At 42.0% G+C, this 24,424-nt stretch overlaps 1 protein-coding gene across 2 annotated transcripts; it reads right to left on the bottom strand.

The window, feature by feature from the left end:
- Positions 1-1,043: 1,043 nt before the first annotated feature.
- On the bottom strand, positions 1,044-24,257 carry LOC108650877 (uncharacterized). 2 transcript variants are annotated; one of them, XM_018100200.3, is made up of 4 exons: positions 23,998-24,257; positions 23,080-23,885; positions 17,871-18,011; positions 1,044-1,162 (listed from the first exon to the last, which is right to left on the bottom strand). In XM_018100200.3, the coding sequence occupies exons 1-4, from the start codon at positions 24,125-24,127 to the stop codon at positions 1,103-1,105; spliced, it is 1,137 nt and encodes a 378-aa protein (XP_017955689.2). In that variant the 5' UTR covers positions 24,128-24,257; the 3' UTR covers positions 1,044-1,102. The 2 variants fall into 2 exon arrangements, with proteins under 2 accessions (XP_017955689.2, XP_017955690.2); XM_018100201.3 differs by having other exon boundaries at positions 17,871-18,008; positions 23,998-24,255.
- Positions 24,258-24,424: the final 167 nt, after the last annotated feature.

The raw sequence follows: 24,424 nt of genomic DNA, 5'->3' as shown, positions 1-24,424 counted from the left end.
GTCTCTGAATTATTAATGATACCAGAGCATATATATACCTGGGCAGGTGCTTCAACTTCATGCCTGAATATATATATGTGTGTGTGTGTGTGTGAGAGTCTCTAATTAGTTGCCAGCGCAGCTTATACTGAATCGACTGTATGGATTTTATTTTTTTTGGTTAATCCTAAGCGATCATGATTTATGCTTTCATAGCTTCTATAACTTTCTTTTGATCATTAATCAGGCTTATTTCTCACTCTGGCCAGCTTCAAGTCGTTTCTAACTTGTGCTAAATGACATTTTTTGTTGCCGTTGTTGTTGTTGTTGTTATTGTTATTGTTGATCAATTCTTTAATTGGTTTCCCAACGGCTCATTTGTCAATGGTGCAATCGATAAACTCGCGGACAGGTGGAATATCCTGCACACTGAGGCAGCTCACGTCGTCGCCTGCGCCTGCCTCCTGATCCTGTTCTCTGCCCTCTGATGTCCTGATGAGGGTTGCTTTTCAGTTTTGACATACTGGTGTCGCCTGCGGGGCTGGCGCATGCGCATCCTTAGTTTAGCAACAGGTGATCGCAGCTAGCTGATCGAGTTGAGGTGTTTTTTTCTTGCTTTGTTATTAAGTTGTTAAGCTAAATTATTGTTTTTTCCTTTATTTCTTATTTGATCTTTGAGTTTTTGTTTCCTTTTTTTTTTATGAGTGCTGCCGGCGACATTTAACAGTTCATGCATTTATATGAGCTGTTGCAAAACTCTTAATGGCCATTAAAATTGAATATATTTATATTTGGCTTTTTTTGTTTGTTTCTTTTTTATATTTTAAAGGCCTTCAGATTCAAGTTAAGAATTTAATAATGTTAATTGATTTTAAAGAATTTTTCTGATAAATTTTAGTTGTAATTCTTAATGAATTTAATTGGCTTTTCAAGACGTGAAGGATTTTGGATTGGATTAATCAAAGATCAAAGATAATAAAACATAAAACTTAATACTAATAATTAATAAATGCTATATAACATTTTAAAATTTTTCTGTTGTTAATATATTAATTAATAAATTAATGAATATTGTATATGCAAAGTTATAATGTATATATCTTCAATACTAAGAGGGAATGTTTTAATGATCAATTTGATAATATTTCAAGCAATCAGGATAAAAACTTACCGTAGCTGGACACTGCAAAGAAAGAGAGAAAGTAGAATTTGTTAATAATTAATATTAAACTCATATATAGATAAGGATATAAGCTTAATTATAATCTGCTTGCTTCATTCGAAATAATGAGAATCGCAGAGGGAGGCAGTCGCTGCCATTCGACCACACTGTTCCCAAGAAGCGTTATTTAGCACTGCCTTAAACGTTTCCACAATTCATGCGAAGGCGGAGATATTGTAGGTATTTGACGTACGTTCGTATAAATGAATGAAATCGAATTCATTTGGCATCGATTGCTGATTTAATTGTCTGACTAATTGAGAGATTTTTTTTTTGCGCTGGCATCTGTGAACTCCCATGACGCACATTCGGCCTAGTTGCAGCGTTATTTGCTCCATTTGGCACTCCGGCGAGCTTAATGACTTGATTTGGGAGGCTGATGAGGCAGCCAGGCAGCCAGGCAGCTCTGCGGCTCACAGATTGCTCAGCGTTGATTAGTGCCCGGGTCTGAGAGACAAATGCTGTACGTGCAGAAACGCCGGCCGATGCTCTGGCTGACCGGCGACGACAATGACTTTGCCATATATGCACTCTCTAGCTGGGCGGCTGGTTACCCAGCAGCAGCAGCAGCAGCAACAACAACAACAAGAGCAGCAGCAGCAGCAACAAAAAAAAACCTTTAAATTTCATGCAGAATTAATTAACTGCTGTTGGTGGCGACTCCGACTGCGACCGATTCGTGTTGTCGCCGCCAAAGCCGCCCAAGTTGCGGGCGCCCTTGTGGCCAGGCCCGTATCGCTTTTTCAGACTCTTGATATTTTGATGGCCAGGCAGACAACGCCGGAACACACAGAAGCGCGCTCTGGATCGCTCTTCGCTCTGGAATTTCATTGAGAAACGTGCCCTGTACTTGCCGAGACAGCAAGCTCAGGTCGTGTCCCCAATGCTCTGTCATGAATTGCACAGATATATAGACAGCAAGAGAGAGAGAGAGAGGGAGAGACGTATGTGTGTGTGTGTGGGACAGTCGTTGTTTGTCTTGGGGATCTATGTTGTGGCGCCATTAGCTGCCATTGGCTGGCCCGTGTCGCAATTTAATTACAAGCATCGCTATCTAGAGAAGGCGGCAGCAAGATTTATGCAAACAGTAAACAACATGGATAGACTGGAGACTGGACAGATGCACGGCTCCATCAAATGATATGAACGGACGGGCAACGGGCGCTGGCCAATGGTTGTCATCAGCGTTGTTCTTTTTGCTTTCCACCCGATGCACAACTCAATTTGCTGCTGCAGTTAACCCACTCATAAGTAAGTGAATGAACATACCTACTATATGTGTGTATCTGAACAAGAGATATGGCCTGGCTGTAGCTTCTTGAAAATCGAATCACGTTCGCCCAATTTTGAATGGACTGACTGCATGAACGTTTGGGGTAGCTTCGACAATTTTAGCTCCCTTGTAGGCGATTAACTTAAATGCCACTAAACTAATTTAAAAGCGATTGTAGGAGCTCTCTCTCTCTTGCTCCCTCTCTCTTTGTCTGTCTCTCTCTTTGTGAGTCTGGGCGATAGAATTTCAGTGCCTGGGCTGTTAAACATCTTGTCCTGTCCGCTCAAACACTGTGCAACGCACCCATTGTCACGTACTGTAGAATGTGGCCATCAGTGTAGAGATCTGTGTAAAATAAATACATAAATACATGTGCGTATGTGTGTGTGCGTGTGCGGCTCTTGGCAAGATTGCTTTTTCCATATGGAATTTAATTTGCGCTGCCCCTGAAACATGTAATAACGATGCAATTTCATTTGCAATTTAGAGCTACGGCTACTAGCCCCGAAAACATTTGACCACTGTCTTGGCATGCCGCAGATGCAACAGCATGTTCCAGTCTACATTAATGCCACGTTATGGGCGGAAGACAGAGAGCAGAGCGAGAGAGACAGAGAGGGTGAGAGAGAGAGCGCACTGCACAATGCCCAGCGATGACAAAGAATTTCTCGTTATGCAAAATACCTGCGAATATTACACAGTTAAGTTTACGATTTGATATATAGCTCTAAAGACTGTTGTTGTTCCTGCTGCTATACTCTGTATAGAACAGGGTTGCTAGATGGGGAAAATGTATTAGATCTTCATGATATGTTAACTATTAGAGCTGTTGGCTTTATATGTGTGTATTGATTAAGCTTTTAATAACTATTCGATTACATTTTTAGCTTGATTTGTTTTTGTTATGAATATTAATGCAAATGCATGGGTATTCCTTTACAAAGTTTCGTTAATCGATAACCGATTAATATATTTTCGACAAATTATTCAGATTACTTAACTCGAAAACTTCTTCTGATGAATATTCTCTTACGAATTACTCTCAGTTTTTTAGTCATTCTGAAAGGGATTTTCTTTTTATTTAAAGCAGAATTTGATTAGATAACGAATAGATCTCAATATATTGCTCATTATGCTATGAAAAGAACTTGGATAAAGCCCCTGGTTAGTCATACTTTCCAGAGTATAAGGACTTCTGTGACTTCATATCCTTACAGAGCATCTGCCAGTCGTTCATTCGCAGCTCAATCCACTGGCTGCATTTTGTTATTGTTATTGCTAACTGGCCGTTGTCAGTGAGTGGCCTGGCGCTTAGAAAACAAAACGCGACGGTGGCAACCTGTTGCGCCTATGGATGCCCCGCGGTCAGGGGCATCGTAAAACCTTACGAGCTGAATAACAAATACATGTATGGGATGATTAATTTAAGCACTTTTACGATGCCTCTTCATGGCGCAACTGATTTATGGCCGTGCGGCCGTGCGACGAATTTGCGTCAGGAAAAGCGCTACGAGAGGTCCATGGCGCGAGGGTTTATGATTGGCTTAAAGGGGCGATAAATGAAATTAGGGGCTTTGCAATAGCTGAGAGCTGAGCAGCCGGTAGGGTGCACAGCTCCCAGGCACTTTAAGGCTTGTAGGCGTTGCAATCCCAGACAGACAGACAGACAGAGGGACAGCAGGCTACGAATATCATCTAAGTTTGGCTGGCCTCTTGCATTGCAAGTACAATTGGCATGGCGGGGAGTGGAGGGGCATTGGCGGCTGGCGCATGTTGCCATCAGACGCATTTACTATTTTGCATAAATCATAATGTAATCTGCATCTGGAAATGAAAACAAACCGAAGCGAAAATGTCCAAGCTTTTATAATTAACTGCGCGGGCACAAACCGAAGACATTGGCAGGCGACATGCCGGGCACAGCTGCAGGACCTCTGCATTGGCCACAGCCAACCAGCATCAGGCATCAGGCAGCAGGCAACAGGCAAAGAGCCAAACGGACAAACGGCCAAACAGGCAACAACCAACAACAGCGACAACCGCATAAGTTTCTCAATGAAGCATGGAGCCCAAACATCAACAAAAAGCAACAAATACAAATATACAAATATACAAATGCAACGGCAGCAGCAGGGTGAGCTCTGTGCCTGGCCAGAGAGGACGACGCCGGCACAAATGTGGATAAGCCCTCACTTGGCGCGCAATCGCAAAATCTACGCAGCGCGCGGTCAACGGGCGCCTGCCAAAACTACGGCTAAATAATTTATGCCCCCAGTCAGCAGCAGCAGCAGCAGCAGCAGCAGCAGCAGCAGCAACAGCAACAGCAACAGCAACAGCATCAGCAGCAGCAACAGTCAGCGATGCGCAGCAACACATTGGCGCAACATGCTCCTTGGAGCGAAGCAGCGGGTTGGATGTTAGTCGCAGTAAAAATCAAACAAAATTATAAATTAATGAAATTTATGCACAATAAAATTGCAAAAGAAATTATTAATGCAGTCGTTCACGCTTTAAATGCACCCTAAATCAACGAACGTACGCTAAAATTATTAATACGGCCGCCAGACATGCAGCAGACGCCACTGCCGCGGCTGCCTCCTTGCCTGCCTGCCATCATACCCAATCATGCTCAGCCTCCTGCTCCTCAATCGACAGTCCTGGGCAATCAGTGCAAGCAGTTGATAGGCTTAGGCGCCGGATATGTTAAGTTGCAAAGACATGCATCTTGCAACATTAAAGCACAACTTGCGTTCGGCGCTCAGCTCCAATCCACCAGATCCACCAGATCCACCGAATCCACCTTCAATTTTTATTGAAGGCGTTCGCCTTGGCTGCGTTTGCAGTTCGGCAAAACGAAGAACAAGAGGAAGAAGTGAATTTATGTGCTCATGATGTCTGTTTGTTTTCAATAATCTTTATTTCAAACATGAAGACACATACTGAGAGACGGACAGAGGTATGCAAAAGAGGGGGAAACCTTTAAGTATTGATTTAAATAGATATTGCAAGTTTGCTTCTATTCGAGAAGTCAAGAATTTCCTCGTGGATTAGCGATAGATCTTTATAGCCTCTACTCTAAAACTCTCTCTCTCTCTTTCTCTTATTATCTCCATTTTGCCATACTTTTTTCTCTTTTATATTCGCTATAGTTTATACATAGGTACGATATCCGTCTCTCTCTCTTTCTCTTTTAGCCTCTTTTCTGCATTCTTTCTATTATCTTTTTCTCCCTTAATTTAAGTGTAGATCTCTGTAGATCATAGTTAAGTATTTTTTGCAGTTAAATCTACAATCATAGACATTTTTCGTTTACGCCTCTAGTCTCATCTCACATTCTAAAGTTTCTATTAAATGTTCCCACAACAGGCACAAACAATGATGTCAGTCTGCTACCAAAATACTCGCAACATAATATGTGAACATGGCCCAATTAGATGTCTCTAGATAGCACTTACTACGTTTCGAATATTGCCCAATTTATTCTTTGACAAATGGGTCTTTAATAGGGCTCTAGTTTATGAACTAGTTTCATGCAAGTGGCATATGAATAGTTAATTTCATTTCGCTGAAAGATCTGAGATCATCAAGTGGCAGCTAAATCAACTTGGGCCTAAACAAAAAAGGTATCACACACACCCAAAATATATGTATATATATAAAAAAAAAATACAACTAAACCTAACAAAACAAGGTCTTTTGCAACAAAAAGACAAAAAAGAGTTATTTAAATTTTACAGCGAATTTTTGAGAAGCGTAGACAGCTTTATCTTATCGCCAGTTTAGTTTCAAGTTGGAGTTTGAGGTTTCCCTTTAACGAATACATTAAATACATATTATTCCCGGAATTATATGTAAATTCCACTTCTCACATGAGTCCCCAAGCTCAACAGCTCTCCATCTTCCATGATATTATCGTCAGCGTCGTCGTCGTCTTGGTTGTCTTGCTCTTGCCTGGTTTTGTAACTTACGCAGAAATCTTATAAATGTTCGTGTTCAAGACAGGTAGCGCTCTATTGGGTCCATATCAGCAAGCTAAAAAATTAGTTCCTCAACGATGACAAATTAGACGTCATTAAGGCTGACTGACTGGGCTCAGGGGCAACGCAGTTGACCAGCTCCAGTTCAGCTCAGGAGAGTGGCTAACTGAGTGTGACCTCATCCTTTCCTGGGAAGCACAACAAATGGGCATCCTAGGTCTGCGCTAAACGCGTGGAACTGTTACTCCATATTATTTATGATAATCTCGATTTTGTGTGGTAGCAGCAAACAGCCATCAGCCATTCAGCGGGCCCAGCGAGGCAGCCGCTGCGCATGCGAAGCTGGAGCCACACGATGCGGCACGTTGGCGCTGTGTGTGGCCTGTGGCCAGGCTTCCTCGCCTACCTGTTGCTCGTTGCCCGTTGCCGGCTTGGCTGCCTGGCTGCGGCCTGCTGCCCCGACTCCAGATTAATGTGAAGTGACATGTTTAAGTAAATGATCCAGAAGCTTATCCGATAATGGCCACCATATTTATTTAATGCTACACTCAATTCATTGCCTTCTTGTTTTTTTTTTTTTTTACTTTGTTTTCGGCCAGGTCAGCGTCTCGGGGCCCACGCCCTTCCGAAAAGCTAATTGACCCGATCATATGCCATAAATCGGTACAGGATATGCCGGACGAGATCACGAAGAGCGCTAGACCAAGCGAGCACGAGATGCGCCACAGACGCGACACGATTAGCCCCTTAAATAGACCCCGCCGCCCCCGCACCCACAATCACCTGCCCAATAATCATTTGTTTTTGGTAGTCCCCGCCAAACAATGCTGGCCTCACAGCCAGCCAACGTGGGCCACCGCCGTTGCAAACTGTCGTCGAGCTTGTTGCAGTTGCTGCTGCTGCTGCTGCTGTTTGCAACTGTTGCAAGTTTAGCGACAACACGAAGATTAGCATGCGTGACTAACAGAATTTTGTTATTCCTTTGCCTGGCCGGACGCGCAAGTCGTGCGTTTACCTCGCGCTGGGATAATCGTTTCTTAATTTTCCTAATTAATTATTATGAAATGCTCGATAAGCAGCAACAGAGAGAGGGAGAGCGAGAGAGGGAGAGAGAGAGAAGCGAACTGCTAAATAATTGTTAAAATTCTTCTTCTGAAAATGTTGCCCGTGCAAATCATTCAATATTCAAGCGCAACTTGCCAACATAGTTTCAGATCATTTGCCTTTTTGAGTCCATTTTATACCCTGTAAGCAAGCGAAAGGGAGTGTATTGGCTTAGAGTGACGTCTGTTCATATATGGACAGTCTGCTATGTACAGAGAAATGCAGATTTGTCTTCCACAGTTCTTTAGCTAAAGGCCGCATAAAATAGGAAAAACTATATCTTTCACAGTTCTAGATCCAGGAATTTAATAAGCCATATAGCTAGATATATGCACATATCTATTTGTAATCCAGTTAGTTCGAAATTCATCGATTCCTTAAGGAATTCATTCATTAATTTCGCTGTGAGCGAGTATCCTGCAGTCATGCAAGCTCGCTTGCCATATTCATGCTTGTTTTTTCAAGCTCTTTTTCAGTTTCGTTGACCGGAACCTTTTTTATTGACAAGCAAATGCACTCAGGCTGCATATGTACCGGCCATGCCTGGGCTCTACATACATTTTTAGACGAGAGGCAGCCGAGGCTCGACCTGGCAGCTCAACTCGACTCGACTCCAGTCGCCTCTCGTCGCCAGGGTCTGGGGCACAGCACATTCGTCCCTTCTGCGCCAAAAGTTTATTTTCGTTATTTATGATGTCGCTGTAGCCGGGATGCGCTGCACAGATTTTAGGCTAAAACGAGCCGGGCACAACGCAGTGCGTGGGATGCTGCCTGGATGCTGGCTCCATCTGGCAATCACACAAATCGCATGCGAAACTATTATCAGAAGTTTTATGTTAATTTTTAAGCATGTTGCCTGCTTGCTTGCCTGCTTGTTGCCTGTTTGCCAGTTCGCCTGTGCCTCTATCTCTGCCTAACAACATGCAGGGGTCGGTGGCAGCAGCAGCAGGAGCAGCAGCAGCAGGAGCAGGAGCAGCAGCAGCCGCAAGTTGCAAAATGTAATCTTTTGTCATCGTGTTTGACAGAAACGGTTGTCGCCCCAAACACGCGCACCTGTTCAGATTCCCTCATTAATTATGCATAAATTCTCATCAAATTGGGAGAAGAGTTACAAAACAATCTTTAATCCCGATGCCAATTAGAATTTCTGCACGCCTCCATTTAAATAAGTTTGTAACCAAAGCAATTGTGTGCATGACTCGAACTTGGAGCGGAAGTATATGTAAAACTAAGTTAGATTTAGCTCAGAGAACTTTAAATGTAATGAAGAATTTTCGATGTTATTTAGAAATCTTCTATATGAATAAGAGATAGAAATATATAGAGATCTTCTTTTGAAAGTTTAGAAATAAAAAGAAGTCTTCTCGGTACTCTGCCCAATTCCCTAAATTTCTCATATTATCATATTTCATATTATAAATGATTAATTTACATTTGCGTACTTATACACCCAGCATTTACTTCTTTAAGCTTAAACACTAAATACTTGACTTATTCTCTCTCATATATATATGTATATATATTTCAGCAATATGTGCAAAACAAATATGGGCGTGTTGGTGGGCGTTGAAAAAGAATATGTTGCAGGTACGTATTGTGCGCGATCAGAGTTGAAGGCAATTTGAAAAATCGATTAAATACGAATAAATGTTGAGGGCTGGGGGTTAGGCAGATTTAAAAACTCATAACAACGTGGCAACACCTCTTTTTGTATTGCTGTCCGCACGCCGAGGTGTCCAAAACCATGTGTGGGGTAGTCACCGGCATCGGTGCCATTCGCCACTCGCCACTCGCCATTCCCGATGTCCGATGCCACAAAAAGCCGCTGGCAATTGGCAATGGGATGAGAAATATTATTTATATTTGTATTGCAGAATTTATGACCCGAGAGGGAGAGAGAGAGAGAGAGAGAGAGAGGGAAGTTCGACTGGGTCCACATATACTCGCTATATATATGACAAATTTCCTGCCGCTGGTGTGGCGTCCCTCTTAGGGGGACATTGTGTGTTTCGGTAGCTGGCGCTAGTACATGGAACGGTGGCAGTGAGGACGACAGGAACATGGATTCGCCAAAAGCGAAACCTAATCAATATACAACTCGAATTAAAGCCAAAGGCAACGGCGCGTTGAGTGGGGTCGATTGCGGTGTTGATTGCTTTGCATGCAGCACACACACACGCACACACACACACATTAATAACTACAATATCTGATTGAGGAGACAATTTGGTCAAGTGTATATATCATTTGGATAGTGGAACACACACACACACGCACGCACACTTGCATATCTAAACAGAATGCATTCCATTAAAAATGACAAGTTGCTTGTCCAAATAAAGGCAGATCAAGTCCATCTGATTTGCCATTTCGAGTTCCAGTTCCAGTTCCACTTCTGTGGCTATCAAAAGGATCGTGTTCAATAAAATGCAAACGCCGTCACCGTCGCCGTCGCCATCTCAACTGATTGTAATCAGTTTTGTGCACTAACAATGGCCGGGGCCAGTCGGCAGTCAATCATGAATCCATCTTCGTCAATCGCTGATTGTGTGAATGTTGTGGATTGCACTGGAGTTAGTCAGTGACTTCTTGGTGGTTAACATGGCGCCTGAGTTTGTCGTTTTGGGAATTGCGCGATCAGATCATCAGCCACAGATGAGCATCATCAATGGGTAACGCTGATGCCATTGTCTCTTGTTATATAAATTCTTCTTCTTTTTCTTTTGGTTTTGCTCTTGCTTTGTTGGCGGCGTCTGCAAATGCACGTCATTCCGTGGCTCATGAAATGTCACTCAACTGATCTCAACAGCAGCCATCCATCGAAACATTCAGCCAGCCAACAGTCATCCATCCAAGATATCTTTGGTCGCCTGCAGACCCCGTCAAACAATTCAATTGGAGTAGCGAATAAATCACACAGAAGACGACTTTGGATCGTGAAGCGTCGTCGTCGTCGCCTTGGCTTAACCCTCTTTGCAATTCCTTACCTGAAGGTGTGAAGCGGGTATATTGGGCTACGCCTTGATATTGGATTCATATACAGCAATCAATCTTTAGTCGAGATCTACTTTCAAGTATAATAGTTGCCCTTTAGCTTATCCCTGATTTATAGAACCTCGGCTCATCTAGCAAACTTAACTCTTCGGAAGGCCTAGCCCATACTTTTCCACAGAACACTATTTAGTTCGTAAGCATGCGAATTACTTTGATTGCTCCTCAAGTAGTTTAGGGCTTAGCGTATTCGGAAAGTGTCTGCCCCAAAAGTCCTCGTCCTGAGGGCCGTGACAGATCGTTTGGTGGCTGTGGAGCGCAGGAAATGACTGCAACTTCGGCGGGTTTGAGCATTTTATTTTGTTTACGATTTTCGTAGTTATCTGGGAAGTATTTCGAACGTCGCTAATTTGACGACTGCACGATTGCATCGAGTCGCCCGTCGGTGCACAGAAGTTGGAGGTGAGCTGGTCCTTGGGCAGAGGCTCCGCGATCGATGCATTTAGCAGATAAGCTCAATTTCGTTTTTGCTGACACTTAAGCGGCAGACAGACAGAGGGACGGATGGACGGACGGGCCGACGAGTGGACAGCATCAACGAATCGAAGGCTAAGGCTAGGCGGCTGCAGAGCGGGGGAGTGTCTACTGTAGCTGCACGTTTTTCGCTCAGCGCAGGGAAATGAAAATTCCGAACTCTAAAGTCACGGACTTTAGTTTCGTTTCATTCGTATTTCTTGAGCCTTCAACTGATGCCTGAGCTGCTCTAACTAGTCAACCAGGCAGTTTGTAACAATCAAGGCATAAGAGAATATTAATTGAATATGTTAATTTATATATGTAGGTTATTAGAATGATATATAATCATTTCGGGTTTATTACTAGAAATCTCTTTGGCATTTGCTTTTAAAGCAGGATTTAAGTTTTCTACCAAGCGACTTTTAATCCCTTTCAGCATCATCTATCTGGCTGATTAAAGGGTATTCACGAATTCAGCGTGCCACACACGGAGCTCACACAGAAAGTCAGCTTTTCGTGTTGGACTTAAAGCATGCGCCGGTAATTGTGAATGACAATAATTGTGAAGACATTCTCGACTCAGCCAGGCCAGGGCAGCCAGGAGGAGTGATTCTGTGGACGTCCCACTGACCAAAGCAACGTTGGAACGTGCAAAACGTTGGCGCCAACAGCGCCACCCAATATATGCTACAAGCAAACAAACCACACACAAAAAAAAGGAGAAGAAGACAAAAAACACAGACGAATTTTTGTCAATTTGAGGAGTCGATCGCAAGCAGCTGAAGAATTCCCAGAGTTGGGGCCATTGGGGCAGGCAGGCTGGCTGGAAGGCAGGCAGGCAGGCACTACTCTCTGTTGTCACGCCTCGTATTTAATAACTTTCGCCCTAATTCATGTTGGCTGTCAGTGCGTCGATTTTTCATAATTAAAAGCGAATTGAAAAACTGTGCAAAACTTGTAGGAGGCGCGCTCGCAACTCCGGCGTCTTTGAAATTGAATTTGTGGCCTCTGTCGATGCGATGGCAGCTACTGCGGACAGCCACGTTTAAGGTGGTGCCATAATAAATGGTTAACGTTAGCTTGGTTAGAACTCGCTCAGCTTAGCCGCATGCGAGCCGATTCGAATCGATGGGCACGTAAGTATCTAAGGTCTTGATCGTGCCAGCGATTCATTAATCAAATCGCCCAGTTCAACTGCATATTGAGTGCGGGGCATCTAATGGCTCGATCAACATTTTGATTGCAGTTCAAGGCATGACGTGGCTTGGCTAGTGCTTGATATGGTACGCTATATAGCTATGTCTGATAAAACTTCAGTTAAACTGTCTATTCTGACTGCATAGACAATATTAGTATAGAAATATATTTTTAAAATATTGTCAAATATGTTATCGATAAGAGTTATCGAATATATAACGTCTATTTGAACTTAAACTTTGATCGCTATATGATAGGAAGACTTAGCGCATTTATCTTATATTAAAGTTTAAATATACGTTTGCTTAATCATAGAGTTGAACAAAATCTTAGACATAATATCAATGCATGTTATACCTCTCATATCATTATAATATATTATCGACTATATTGCTAGGTTATCGATAACATACACCAATCCAAACTATCAAATCAAATACTAATATTTAATAAATAAGTTTTAGGCATTATAAATGCACTTAAGAATCGAATGAACTCTTTGCATATTTCCCAACGCAATTATGTCATTAGAAACTTCAGAGATAACACCTTTGATGACTCTGTCTAAACACTCCCAGCGGGCACATCCTTTCGCATGTCAACTGACAATATGGGCAACAACAAGTTTTGACGACGCGACGGCAATTGCTAGCGAGCCCTGATGAACTATATAAGTAAGTCACATATCCACGGGGAGCTAAATAAAGAGAGACACGCAGTCGTACTTCTTGAACACTGTGCGCAGCAGGCGGCATCATTTGATATATATGTATATACACACATACATACACATATATGTATATATCTGTATTTCAGTAGAATATTTTTGGTGACATTTATGTGCCGCTGACGGCCAATGGCGGTAGCGACAGCAGAGAGCTCTAATTAAATTTAATAGCTACGCAACGGCATAAAATTGTGCCAAGCCACCAACGAGGCGATGCAGGCCGGCCCCGCCAGTCGGCAAAAGATGTCAAGATTGGGGTCGTAAACACATTTGATTTGATTTCTGGAAAGGATTCAGTCATTTCACGTCGGCTGCTTTGGCGGATGCGTTGATTGAATTGTCACCTCCAATTTAATGGCCACAGAACGAGGGCAGACCGGCAGAGCGGAGCAGAACGGAGCAGAACGGGGCAGATCGAGTCAGTATTTCAACAAGTTCTATTCGTTTTTGATGTTGTTCGCCTGTATTCCGATGTAGACGGATTTAGAAGAGACCTGGTAAAAGGCGCCACTGTTGACGCTTCTGACATTTGCTGTGGGTTAAATTTTTATTATAATACCGGCCGTCAGTGTCTTTGGCAAAAGGTGTCAGACGTTTTATGGCTGTTCTTTGACGACCTGCTGAAAAGTTCACGGTCATTTCTACAATTTCACCTTTGAGTTTTGAGCGCTCTGGCCCCCACAGGCATTGCGAGGGCAGCCGGCAGCAGTTGGGGTATGCGACTATCATTCATCAAAAGCCAGCCGGCTTTCAATTACTTTCACCTATGGCTTGGCCCGGCTACCAGCGGAAAAGTGGGTCTAAGTGAAACAGGTAGCCAGATCTCAACATCAAAGATTAAATACCGGCATAGATATATAACTAGAGTTAGTTGTTTCTCCTTTTTTTTTATAGGTATTTAGATACCCTGCAATATGTGTGATATTTTATAACAGGCAGAAGAAAAATTTCCTTGGCTTCAATTCGATTTAGACAGCTCTTTTAAGGAGTAGAAGAAGTACAAATTATATAAATATGTATTACAGCTATACTTAATCAATTTGTAGCTGCATTGAAAATAATTATAGCTCTTGTCTAAGCTTCAGCTGTAAATTGCTGTTGTCTACAAAAGTTGGGAGCTATAATTAACGCGAGGCAAAGCCATCATGTTTCATCTATAGACAGACACTTTGAATGTATGTATGTATGTTTGCATATGCTAATACACACATACATACATACACGCACGTATGTACTATGTAAATAGTGGAAAGAGTTGAAGGTGAAACATCGACAACATTTTTGTGCCCAGTCATTGTTCATATGCAGCAAAAAAAAAAAATAAACAAAAAAGGCAAAAAATATATTTTTTTAATTTGAATAAGTAATTCGAACAACACACAGCCAAAATCAAAAAGGAAAACAAAGTAAAAACAAGTCAAAACAAATGTGAAACAAGGAAAATTCAATTTACTCGCATGTCAAGCCGAATTGCCGGCTAGGTCAAACACGTTGATGGATGGATGGATGGTTGGATGGCTGTTCGTATATGGCTGCATGGCTGACTGAATGAAAGGGACGCACAACAACAGCAACAGCAGCAGCAGCAGCAGCAACAGCAACAAGAGTAACTACAATGGCTACAAGCTGAAATGGCAAAACGTTGCATGCTCGACTATTGGGCGGTCCGCTTGCCCGCTTGCCTCCCCCTCCATCGCACACAGCTGACCGCGCTGTGCCCCACCCAATAGAACCGATGGGGACGGCAAACAAACAGTCAAAAACTCGCGTTTCATTCCACATGCAGCACGTGTAGCATGCTTGCGACTATTCGTATTCGTAATTGAGTGCAAGTGAGTGTCCATAGTTGTATTCACTATATGGGTATTCACATTGTTAGGTAATAGAAAGCGAGTCATGGCTAGAAGTTAACCTGGATTGGGCAGAAAACAATTAGTTTATTTACATTTTTTGATTGGGGTTTACAAAAAGGATTTATCATTAGGCTGTATAAAACTAAGGAGCAGCTGCCTCACAAATTTCATGTGAATCGGTTCTATATATCTCGAGATATGCTTAATAATCTCTGGCTTACAATTCAATAAGTTCATTAGCTGTTTCGGTTAACGATTTTTGGGCAATGTATGTATCACATTTGATAAGAATAGAGACCTCTCTTAGACGCCTCCCCTGCCCCGCTTCAATATTTCCAGGGTATACAAATAGAAATTGCTAAAACTACACACTCAATACTCTCACACACATGGACATTCGGCAGCTAAAGTTTTTAATTAATACAAAACTTGTTACACTTTATAAGCGCCTACTATTAGCATACCTAGACATACATAGATGTGCATACATATGCATAAATGTAGATAGAGAGGATGGACATGTGGCCACATGATGCCAGTCGCATGTGTGCAGAGTCGGAAAATGGGAAAAAACGAGAAAAGGATTTGGCAGGCCTAGAGCGTAACTGAATTCGAAATGAGTTTGGAGCTTTGTTATTTTGGCAGCTGCTGATTGCAGAAAATTTAATTAAACTTGAAATGGAAACAACTATTAACTACAGAGAGCAAACAAACATCGAATAGTTGAATTAAATAGATAAAATATGATAAATATTAAAAGAGTTGTAGTTGTAGATTGTAAATAACATGGAATAAAGTTATCAATATCTCAGCCAAACTCCACTTCTTAATCATGAATGAACTGATCTATAAGCTTATCAAATCATTAACTAAACTTCATGATCATGATGTGTATAGAGAGCACCCTGAGATTGGCAGAGAGATCGTGCGTGCGTGCGTGCGTGCGTGCTGGGAACGAGTTGAGACATTAGGTTAAGTGACAATCGTGTCTCTGATTTATTGCTATTTCCGTCTCATTGCGATTTCAGTGATTCGGGGAATTGCAAGCGCCGCTAATGAGCTGCCTGCCATTCGTTCACACTTGCACTCAAGAGAGACGGGAGAGAGACAGAGGACGAGATGCGCTCTCATATTAATTGATTGCACTTATGGCATTCAAGATTTGCATACATACATACAAGTACGGAATCCATTATTTCCGGGAACATTGCATTTGTACGGCAATTAGTTCGCATAAGTTAAGGCTTGCTCATTCGACTCCGAGCTGGTAACGTTCGGGAGTGCGACCCATGTTCGCTTGCGGCTGGCATAAATCATCTTCATGGAAATATCGTGTAGAGGGCACAGCAGCAGCGGCAGCAGAAGCCGTAGCCATGCCACACATAAAAATATGTTTATTTGTGGGACCCAAAATGTTCTCTAATTGAGAGACACCGCAGCAGGCAGCCAGGCAGCAGTCCCCAAAGATTGCCTCCTTTTAGCAAATATTTTCGGTTCATTTTTTGTATATTTTTCGGGTAGGGAAAATATTTTCGTAGAGTTTCCCAGCCCACCCGCACGACCCTATCGAAAATGTTCTTCATTTCGAGTGCTGTCATATATATTAGAAATGAGCAAGACAAGAAACAAAATAAACGTAGTTTAATAAATTGTTGGGCAAGCTAATTTATGACCATTTAATATGACATTTATCTACAACAATAAGTTAGCGCAAAATTGTTTCGTCTGCTCGATGTCAGAAATAATTCTAGTTCTTAACTCAGTTTTTAATCATTTGTGACATTTGTGTGTTTGCCTTTGATATCGCATCGATGTAGACGTAGATGTAGATGTAGATGTAGACTACCAGCTATATAATTTGATTAAACATGTGTTTATAGCTGTTCTATTACCGGGGCGACAATTGCCGGGGCTTGTAAAAAGCATTGCCTAAAATCGCTCTGATGAGAGCGAGTACAAATATAAACACGTGTTCTGTCAAACGCTTGTATACAATTGTCTGTCCAAAATGGAAATTACATGTACCAGAACATACAACCCTATGTGTGTGTGTGTGTGTGTGCATTTGTTGTGCACGTTTTGGTCCATCCTAGTGGGTCAAGTTTTGGCTGCATTCGCCGACTGCCTCTCGCCTAATGGCAATTGTCGCAGCTTGTTTCGAGGCCCACGCTCTGGCTCGGAAAAATTGTTTCCTCAGCTAACGCCCACTTTTTCTGTTCGTATTATTATTTTTCTATTTTTCTTTTTTATAGAGAAAACATGCACTACAAGTGCTAAAAATTTTGAAAAACATATTTCACAATTAATTGTCAGAGGCAGCAACTGGGGCTGGCAGCGCTTTACTTTTCTGTTGTATTTTTTTTTGTTTTTGTGCCACGTACTGCCGCCGCCGACTGTCATTATACATACAGATATATATATCTGATTTTTTTTTTTCCTCTCTCGCATTTTTAAATGTTGTTCGACATGGCAAAAACAACGCGTTGCTGCTTAATTTGTCGTAATTAATGCTTATGAATAGTTTGTACTTGTCTTTATTTGTTCGAGCTGCTCAAGTCGAGCCAATGATTGCGCCTGCCTCTGCCTCAGGCATTGTGTGTTGGCTTCGCTTTTACTCCTCTTCTTCTTCTTCTTCTTCATCTTGGCTAATCTCAACTGACAAATCGTGGCTAATACATGTTAGGCTAACTGTAAAACAGCTATTGGAATAGTTTGAAATCCTAAATTGGAGTTAATTTTAGGCAAAAATGCAGCCGAAATTAATTGTACGAGAAATTAGTGAGACGCAATCTTGAGATCATTTGAAATTCTTTGCATAATGTTGAGAGTAGGACTTATAATACTTAATACTACTGAATAGTACTTAATTGGTATTCCGAAATTGAGAGAAACAATCCAAGAAGAGTTCATACTTTATCTGTGAAGGAGCTCAAGTGGGTTCCTTTGGGGTTCTTTCTCTAACACATATAGAATATATATATACAAAATCGTCATATCTATAAATATAACAAATTGTAATCTTTTCACTAACCTGCAGTTTGACAAGCTCTGGATAATCATTAGCCAACTTAGCGAGCTCCTGATAATTGACTTTGGCCATGGCGACAATCCATTCCTTGGCTTTCGGATGTGACAATGTGACATCGGGTGAGTCCTTTTCCTCAATTAGCTGCTGAAAGACATAAAAACGGGTTACCAAAGCGCATAAATTAATTATGCATGTTTCTGTCACAACATTTTACAAAATTCCGAGTAGGCCTACAACAAAAACAAAAATTATATCTGTGTATATGTGTGTATGTGAAACGGGCATAAAACATAGAAAGCCCATTGAAAGCATTAACGCCAACACATCTTAGAGCACACACACACACACACACACACACACACACACACACACACGCACGCACACTCACATGTGGCAAGGCAATCGCACGGTTTCTGGGCGGGATTGGGACTCTCCCACTCCTTCTCTCTCCGCCCTCTCTCACTTTCTATGCGAGTGTAAAAAGCTGGCATAATTATGCGCACACATTCGACGACGACGGCATGTTCTTGCCATAATTATGAAGGTAATAATTTTTATTTATTAGGCGCGTGCTTTAGGCATTTGGTGCGCCGGGTTTTCTTTAGCGATGCGCTAAATGAAATAGAGCTCCAAAAAGTTCTTGTTCGCTCTCTCACTCTCTCTCTCTCCCACTCTCTCACTCCAGTATGTGTTCCTCATGTATTCTCTTCGTTTTTTTTTTTCGGGAATGGGTAGCTGTTTAACCACCACGCATTCCCATTGATAATGAGCACTCTAATGAGCGAGGGGCGCAGGCACACACATGTGCCACATCAGCAACAACAACAACAACAAAGACAACAATAGCTGGCAACATGTGTGCTTGCCTCTCATATTTACGAGCGCTGAAAACATTTTCGGCAACTAATTATCCATTCGCATAATGTTTCGCGTTTGCTAACAAGCCTGCAAAAGAGTCGGGCATTTGCTTACCTGTAACTCTCTGCGTGCCACACCCCCGCTAAACGGCAACAAAATAACACACAAAAAAAAAAAGAAGTAAAAAAGAAGAAGAAGAGCAAACAGCACTCGCTTCGTTACGTTATGTTACACATAGCTAATAAATGCGGCATACACATGGTTGGGGCATTTAGCCGCAGGATGCAGCAGTCGCAGCAGCAGCAGCAGCCGTAACTCCTTTCATATATTTACACGCCACTTGACTTTGGGAGTGCTCACGTTTTTCCAATTACTCGCCGCCGTGCTTAAATCCCGTTAACCACCCGCTTCAGGTGGCGCCATTTGCAAATGCCGCATGCCGCATGCCGCTTGCCACACGCCGCATTGCCGTTTGCCGAATAGCCGACAAGGTGAGCGAGAGAGCAAATGAAACTGAAACAGAGGCAGAGCTACAGCTACAGCTACGGCTACGGCAACAGCAACATAACAGGACAAACATTGCAAAGTAAGGCCCCGGGCAAAGTGGCCATGTCAATGCTAAACAAAAGAACCGTAACGCCCCCAAGTAGCCACCCACCCACAAGACAGAAAAATAAAAATCGACAAAAAAAAAAAAGGAAAATGTTGCCGACGACTGCTGCTACTCGTCGTCGTCGCCGTCGTCGTTGGCCTCGGCCACCTCCCAGTTCCAGTTGGGGGCAGTTCTCCCCAATCGCTTGTTTGCTGACTGGCTTTCTTATGTCCTGTGTGTGTCCCTTTATGCAAGATATTATATCACCCTGCTGGCCATTGTCCGGCTGCAGATCGGACCCAACGAAAACCAAACCACACCAGAGCACACCAGAGACCAGAGCAGACTGTATCATGTCCTCGTCGTTTGCTGTGTTTGCGTTTGCCACCCGAAACTTACCTTTGACTCCCTTTTCAAAAAACACACACACAAAAAAAAAACTAGAGAAAAAACGGAATGAAGCCACAAAATGGTCATGTTTGCCGTATTCCGTATTGCCGTATTGCCGTATGCCTTCCGCCCGTAGTCACTCGCAGTCCGCTGTGCCATTGTCCGCTTCGATCGGGTCGACATTGTTGCTGTTTGTAAATTTAACCGCTTCGGGACATACGGCGTTGTTGTTTAACAGCAATAACAACTTTTGGTTTGTTTCCTTACATTTTTAATTGGGTCCTTTGTGGTCGGTCGGTCGTTCGGTCGCTCGGTCGCTCGGTCGCTCGCCCGCCTTCCTGCCTGATGACTATAGCTTTGCCTAACTAATTTCTATTGCTGCTTATTGGCTATGTTAACATGTTTCACCAACTTGTTTCTATCCAAAAAAGGGTTTTCTCTATCTCTCGCCCCCTTTTACACTCACTCGCTCTCTCTCTCGCAGGACCAACCTCTCAGTCGGGCTTAATATGCATATTGGGACACGGACTTTGGCCACCAAAGTACCTTGTGGGTTAATAAAAATATATGTGGTTTGTTTGATGCTGCAGTTGGACCTTCATTTCAATGCCTTTTAAGCGTAGCATAAATGGAATTTAGGGTTGTTTCAAAATTGTCATTTTAGTGTTGGGCAAACACTATTCTCTGCAAATATAGTGTGGAGCGGGCTCAATGAAGTTGCCCAGATTTGTCTCATATTAAAATTGAACTAAAGTTCATCAAACTGTTGGGAGAGACCTTAGGATATCTTTAAAGAATCTCAAAGAGAATGTTAGGGTTTAGAACCCCTCATGTTTCCTGAATACCTTGAAGTGATAAACGATGCTTAACTCATTTTAAGTATTGAAAATCTATTATATTCATTTCTAGACATCTAGTACAGAGACTTTCTTGTCTTTCTTCTCCAATAGTTATTTCTCTAAGGCTCTCTTATATTTTATTATTTTGTTTTTAAACCTCGGATTAACATGTTTTCTATTAAAAGTCAAGTTTAATAACCACACTCGACAGTTATCTACATCTGAAATTAACTGCAGCTCGACGATAGCTAAGCAATTTAAATAGTTGTATGCTGTCGAGGCTACAGTGGGTGCTGACTAAATGCGCAAAGTGCCAACTCATGAAGCTAATTAAAAACACTCGAAACGAATTTAATTGATCAGCTAGCAGGCAGATTTGACCCGCAGCGCTTACGGTTGCGGCGCCTAAATTTCACGGTCTATAATATTGATGGATCTATGAAACAAGAAGAAGAAGAAGCATAAGACAACGTAGAAGCCGAAACAGAAGGGGCAGAATTCCATTTCGAAACTCTTTCATGAATGATTTGGCACTTTTTCCACAATTTCTGAGATGATTAATAATATTTGTATTAAACATAATTCATCAAGGGAATTTCACATACATTGGGTTTGTGATAGATAAAGATTGCTGGCGCCGTCTATCAAATTTTTTTTATTTATTTACTTTTTTCTCTTCTTTTCTTCTGAAGTTTTGAATGTTGATTTGGCTTGTTAGCGCACAGATTTGTTAACAATTTTTACAGGTTCCACGGCTTCGACAATGATGAGCACGAAACTGTTCATGAAACTGTCTTGAATATCAGATTATCGATCCTAGATAACTTTCGAATGATTTGTAATGAGATATGTAACTACGTTTGGGAATAATGGGAGTATATAAAGGATGGTTAATACTCTAGCAAAAGCGTAATAGAAAATATATATATTTATCGCAGTACACATAAATATCTGCTCGACTGCAAATACCCTGTTTAAATTCATATTTTCTACAACAGCTAAAAGAGGAAATATCTTTTTCTGCATGTAATTCGGGCCACATTAATCCGGAAACATGAAAAACGTGAGAAACCCAACATAAATGCTGTGATTCTTAGACGCTGCGAGACGTTTCGATATATGTAAACATTAATTTAACACACATAAGTGGAAGCGAGTGCCTGTATGTGTGTGTGTGTGCACAAATAAACACTTAAGTCTTTTTCGTTAGTGTTTTAGGCGAGTGTTGAGTTGAGTTTTTATAGCGCTTGACATGCAGTTGACAATTCGGAGTTCGCTTTTGACATACATCTAGTGCTGTTGCGCCTGTTGCCTGGCTCGTTCTGGGATATATATTTGTGGGCGGGGAACGTATAGACATAGACAGATTCATCTTGGCCGGACGTAGTCGAATGATTTATGCAGTTGCCTTTGCCTAAACCCTAAACACTTTTGATTGACAGCCCTGAGTGGATGACAGTTGTTTGTCAATGCTCGGGCCCAAATGGTAATTGCCTTCGTCTTTAGCTCGCAACATTTGCTACGAAACGATTTTCTCGTAACGCTTGACAAATTTTAACATGTTGTCGCCTTTTATTGTCAGCTATATGTAATGGCCGATATACCAGCTATATATATAGTATATGTAATATATATTTATAAAATTTGCTCAATGCATGCTCAAAGGGAACAAGTTGAGTTGCTGCTTGGGTAATTATAAATAAAGCAATTGATATAATAATATTACTTCGGATAGATGTTGGATTTTGAGTCTATTACGAAAGGAGCGTACGTGAAATCATATTTGTGATACTGTAAAATAGGTAGTATGATATAAGAAATAAAGAAAACTGTTCTATATAGACATCAGCTTTTCCTATATACATAGCTTGGTTCACTAAAAGTAGAAAAGCTTTACAAAATACGTTGAAGAATTTATTTTTCAATAAATTCTACTTGTATATGCGTTGCTGAATGCATGTACGTATGTCATTTATATACAAATATATATATACATATCACAAAAGAATATGTGACGAAAAGACATTGTAGCGGACGCTTGTAATTTTTATGAATCTCACATTTTATTGTAGGAGAATAAAATTAATGGATGTGTACAAGTTGAATGTGCTGGTAGTGCTAGTTCGTGACCAGCAGTTCCACTCGAGCTATATTTGAGAAAGAGACAGAGTGAGAGAGAGAGAGAGAGAGAGAGAGAGAGGGAGCGAGAGTGGGATCTAAGTGCCCGCGTGTCAGGTAAAAACACCCTCATCTCTATATTGCTATGCGAACTAGTTCAAAGAATCTGTGTAAGCCAAGTCAAATGTGTCTTGGAATTCTGTTAGTTGCCAATAAGAACAGACAAATTTGTTTTATGCAAAAGAAAAAAGACTAAATACTTCCCCACAGGAAGCAAGACAAAGTCAGTCAAAGCAGCAGCGATGTGGAACTCTTTAGTTTAGGCAATGAAAAGCAGTTGTACCCGTACCCGTGCCCGCATCCATATTCGCAGGGGTTAATTAACCGGTTTTTGTTAAACATGAAGAAGACATACCTTTTCTGGCTTTTTCTTGGGCGGCGGTGATATTATTTTTGCCTCCTCTTCAGAGGCCATCCGGTTGAATTTGCGTGTCGCTTCCTTAACGCTGATGGGATTCTCAGCTGCGTCTGCCTTCTCTGCGGAGGAGCTATCAGTAGAAGTGCCCGACGAGAAGGAAAAACGCGGTATATTTTCCTTATTATTGCCCTCGTCCACGGAATTGACCCTTGATATAGACTTGGCATTGCCATTAATATCAGGATCGGTCTTTTGGCCATTGGCCTCCGCATTGATGTTGCCATTGCCATTGCCATTGACATCGGCAGCGGCAGCGGCATCGACATCGGCGTTACCGTTGGCATCGGTTTCGGCGTCCTGTTCGTTCTTCTTGTCGATATCTGATTGGCGCACGAGGCGTGCCGGATCAATGCGTTGCATGGCAGCTGTGAATTCGTTAACGCACTCCCGATAGGTCTCCACTTGATCCTGATGCACAGCCAAGCCAGCGATCACTGGAGCACTTGGTTCCGGCTCCGGTGCTGGTGTCGGCGACTGCTGCACCTCGGGCGGCGCTTTATAGGGCGGCGGCTGCCTCATTGGCGAGATGCCGCTATCGGTCACGGACACCGTGGAAGCAGCTCCCGGGCTGGAGGGCGCAGAGGCAGTGCCCGCAGCCGCGACGGCGCGTTCCACAACCTCTTCGCTCGGACACTCATTGATATACTTTTTGCGCAGTATTAAATACTTTTGATTGTTTTCATTCTTGATGGTGGAGAGCAGCGTCACATAGGTTTTGAAGCGCTTTCGTGCCTCGGCCTCATCTGAAATTGAGATTTCAGTAGTGCTTAATTTGCCTATCAAATTGCATTGCTCTATGATGTCAACAGGTTGTTGTCAAATATACGAATACACATAAAAATGTCTCTGACTCACTTTGTGTGTGCGTTAGATATTTCTTGAAGTGCTTGACGAGAGCGTGATTTGTCACCTTGCCGTCGTTTTGCAGCATATAATTTCGTATATCCACAATCGATAATTGCTTTGTTGTATCGCTCGCACTCATCTTTAACTCAATTAACTACTTATTGCACACCAATTATTGGACAGAAAAACAAAATAATTCGCACAAAAACTAAACAAACACACAGTTACCAGGGATACACACTAACAGACGCCAGCTGGCTGACCCAGACTGCGCATCAGCCCTGTTGCTTCACGGAAATAAGCTGCCTGCTATGAATCAAGCAATTTAAATGGGAAATTAATTAATTTCAAATGAGAAATAAATACAGATATGGTAAACGAATATAAAGATGGCACTTGATTCTCGAATTATTTTTTTTCTTAACATAAGTTGTAA

Source organism: Drosophila navojoa, chromosome 4 (assembly GCF_054131105.1).
Source record: "Drosophila navojoa isolate 15081-1374.11 chromosome 4, UAZ_NAV_1.0, whole genome shotgun sequence".
Lineage (NCBI taxonomy): Eukaryota > Metazoa > Arthropoda > Insecta > Diptera > Drosophilidae > Drosophila > Drosophila navojoa.
The sequence above is the reverse complement of the archived record's forward strand: the minus strand, read 5'-3'. Positions and strand labels throughout refer to the sequence as shown.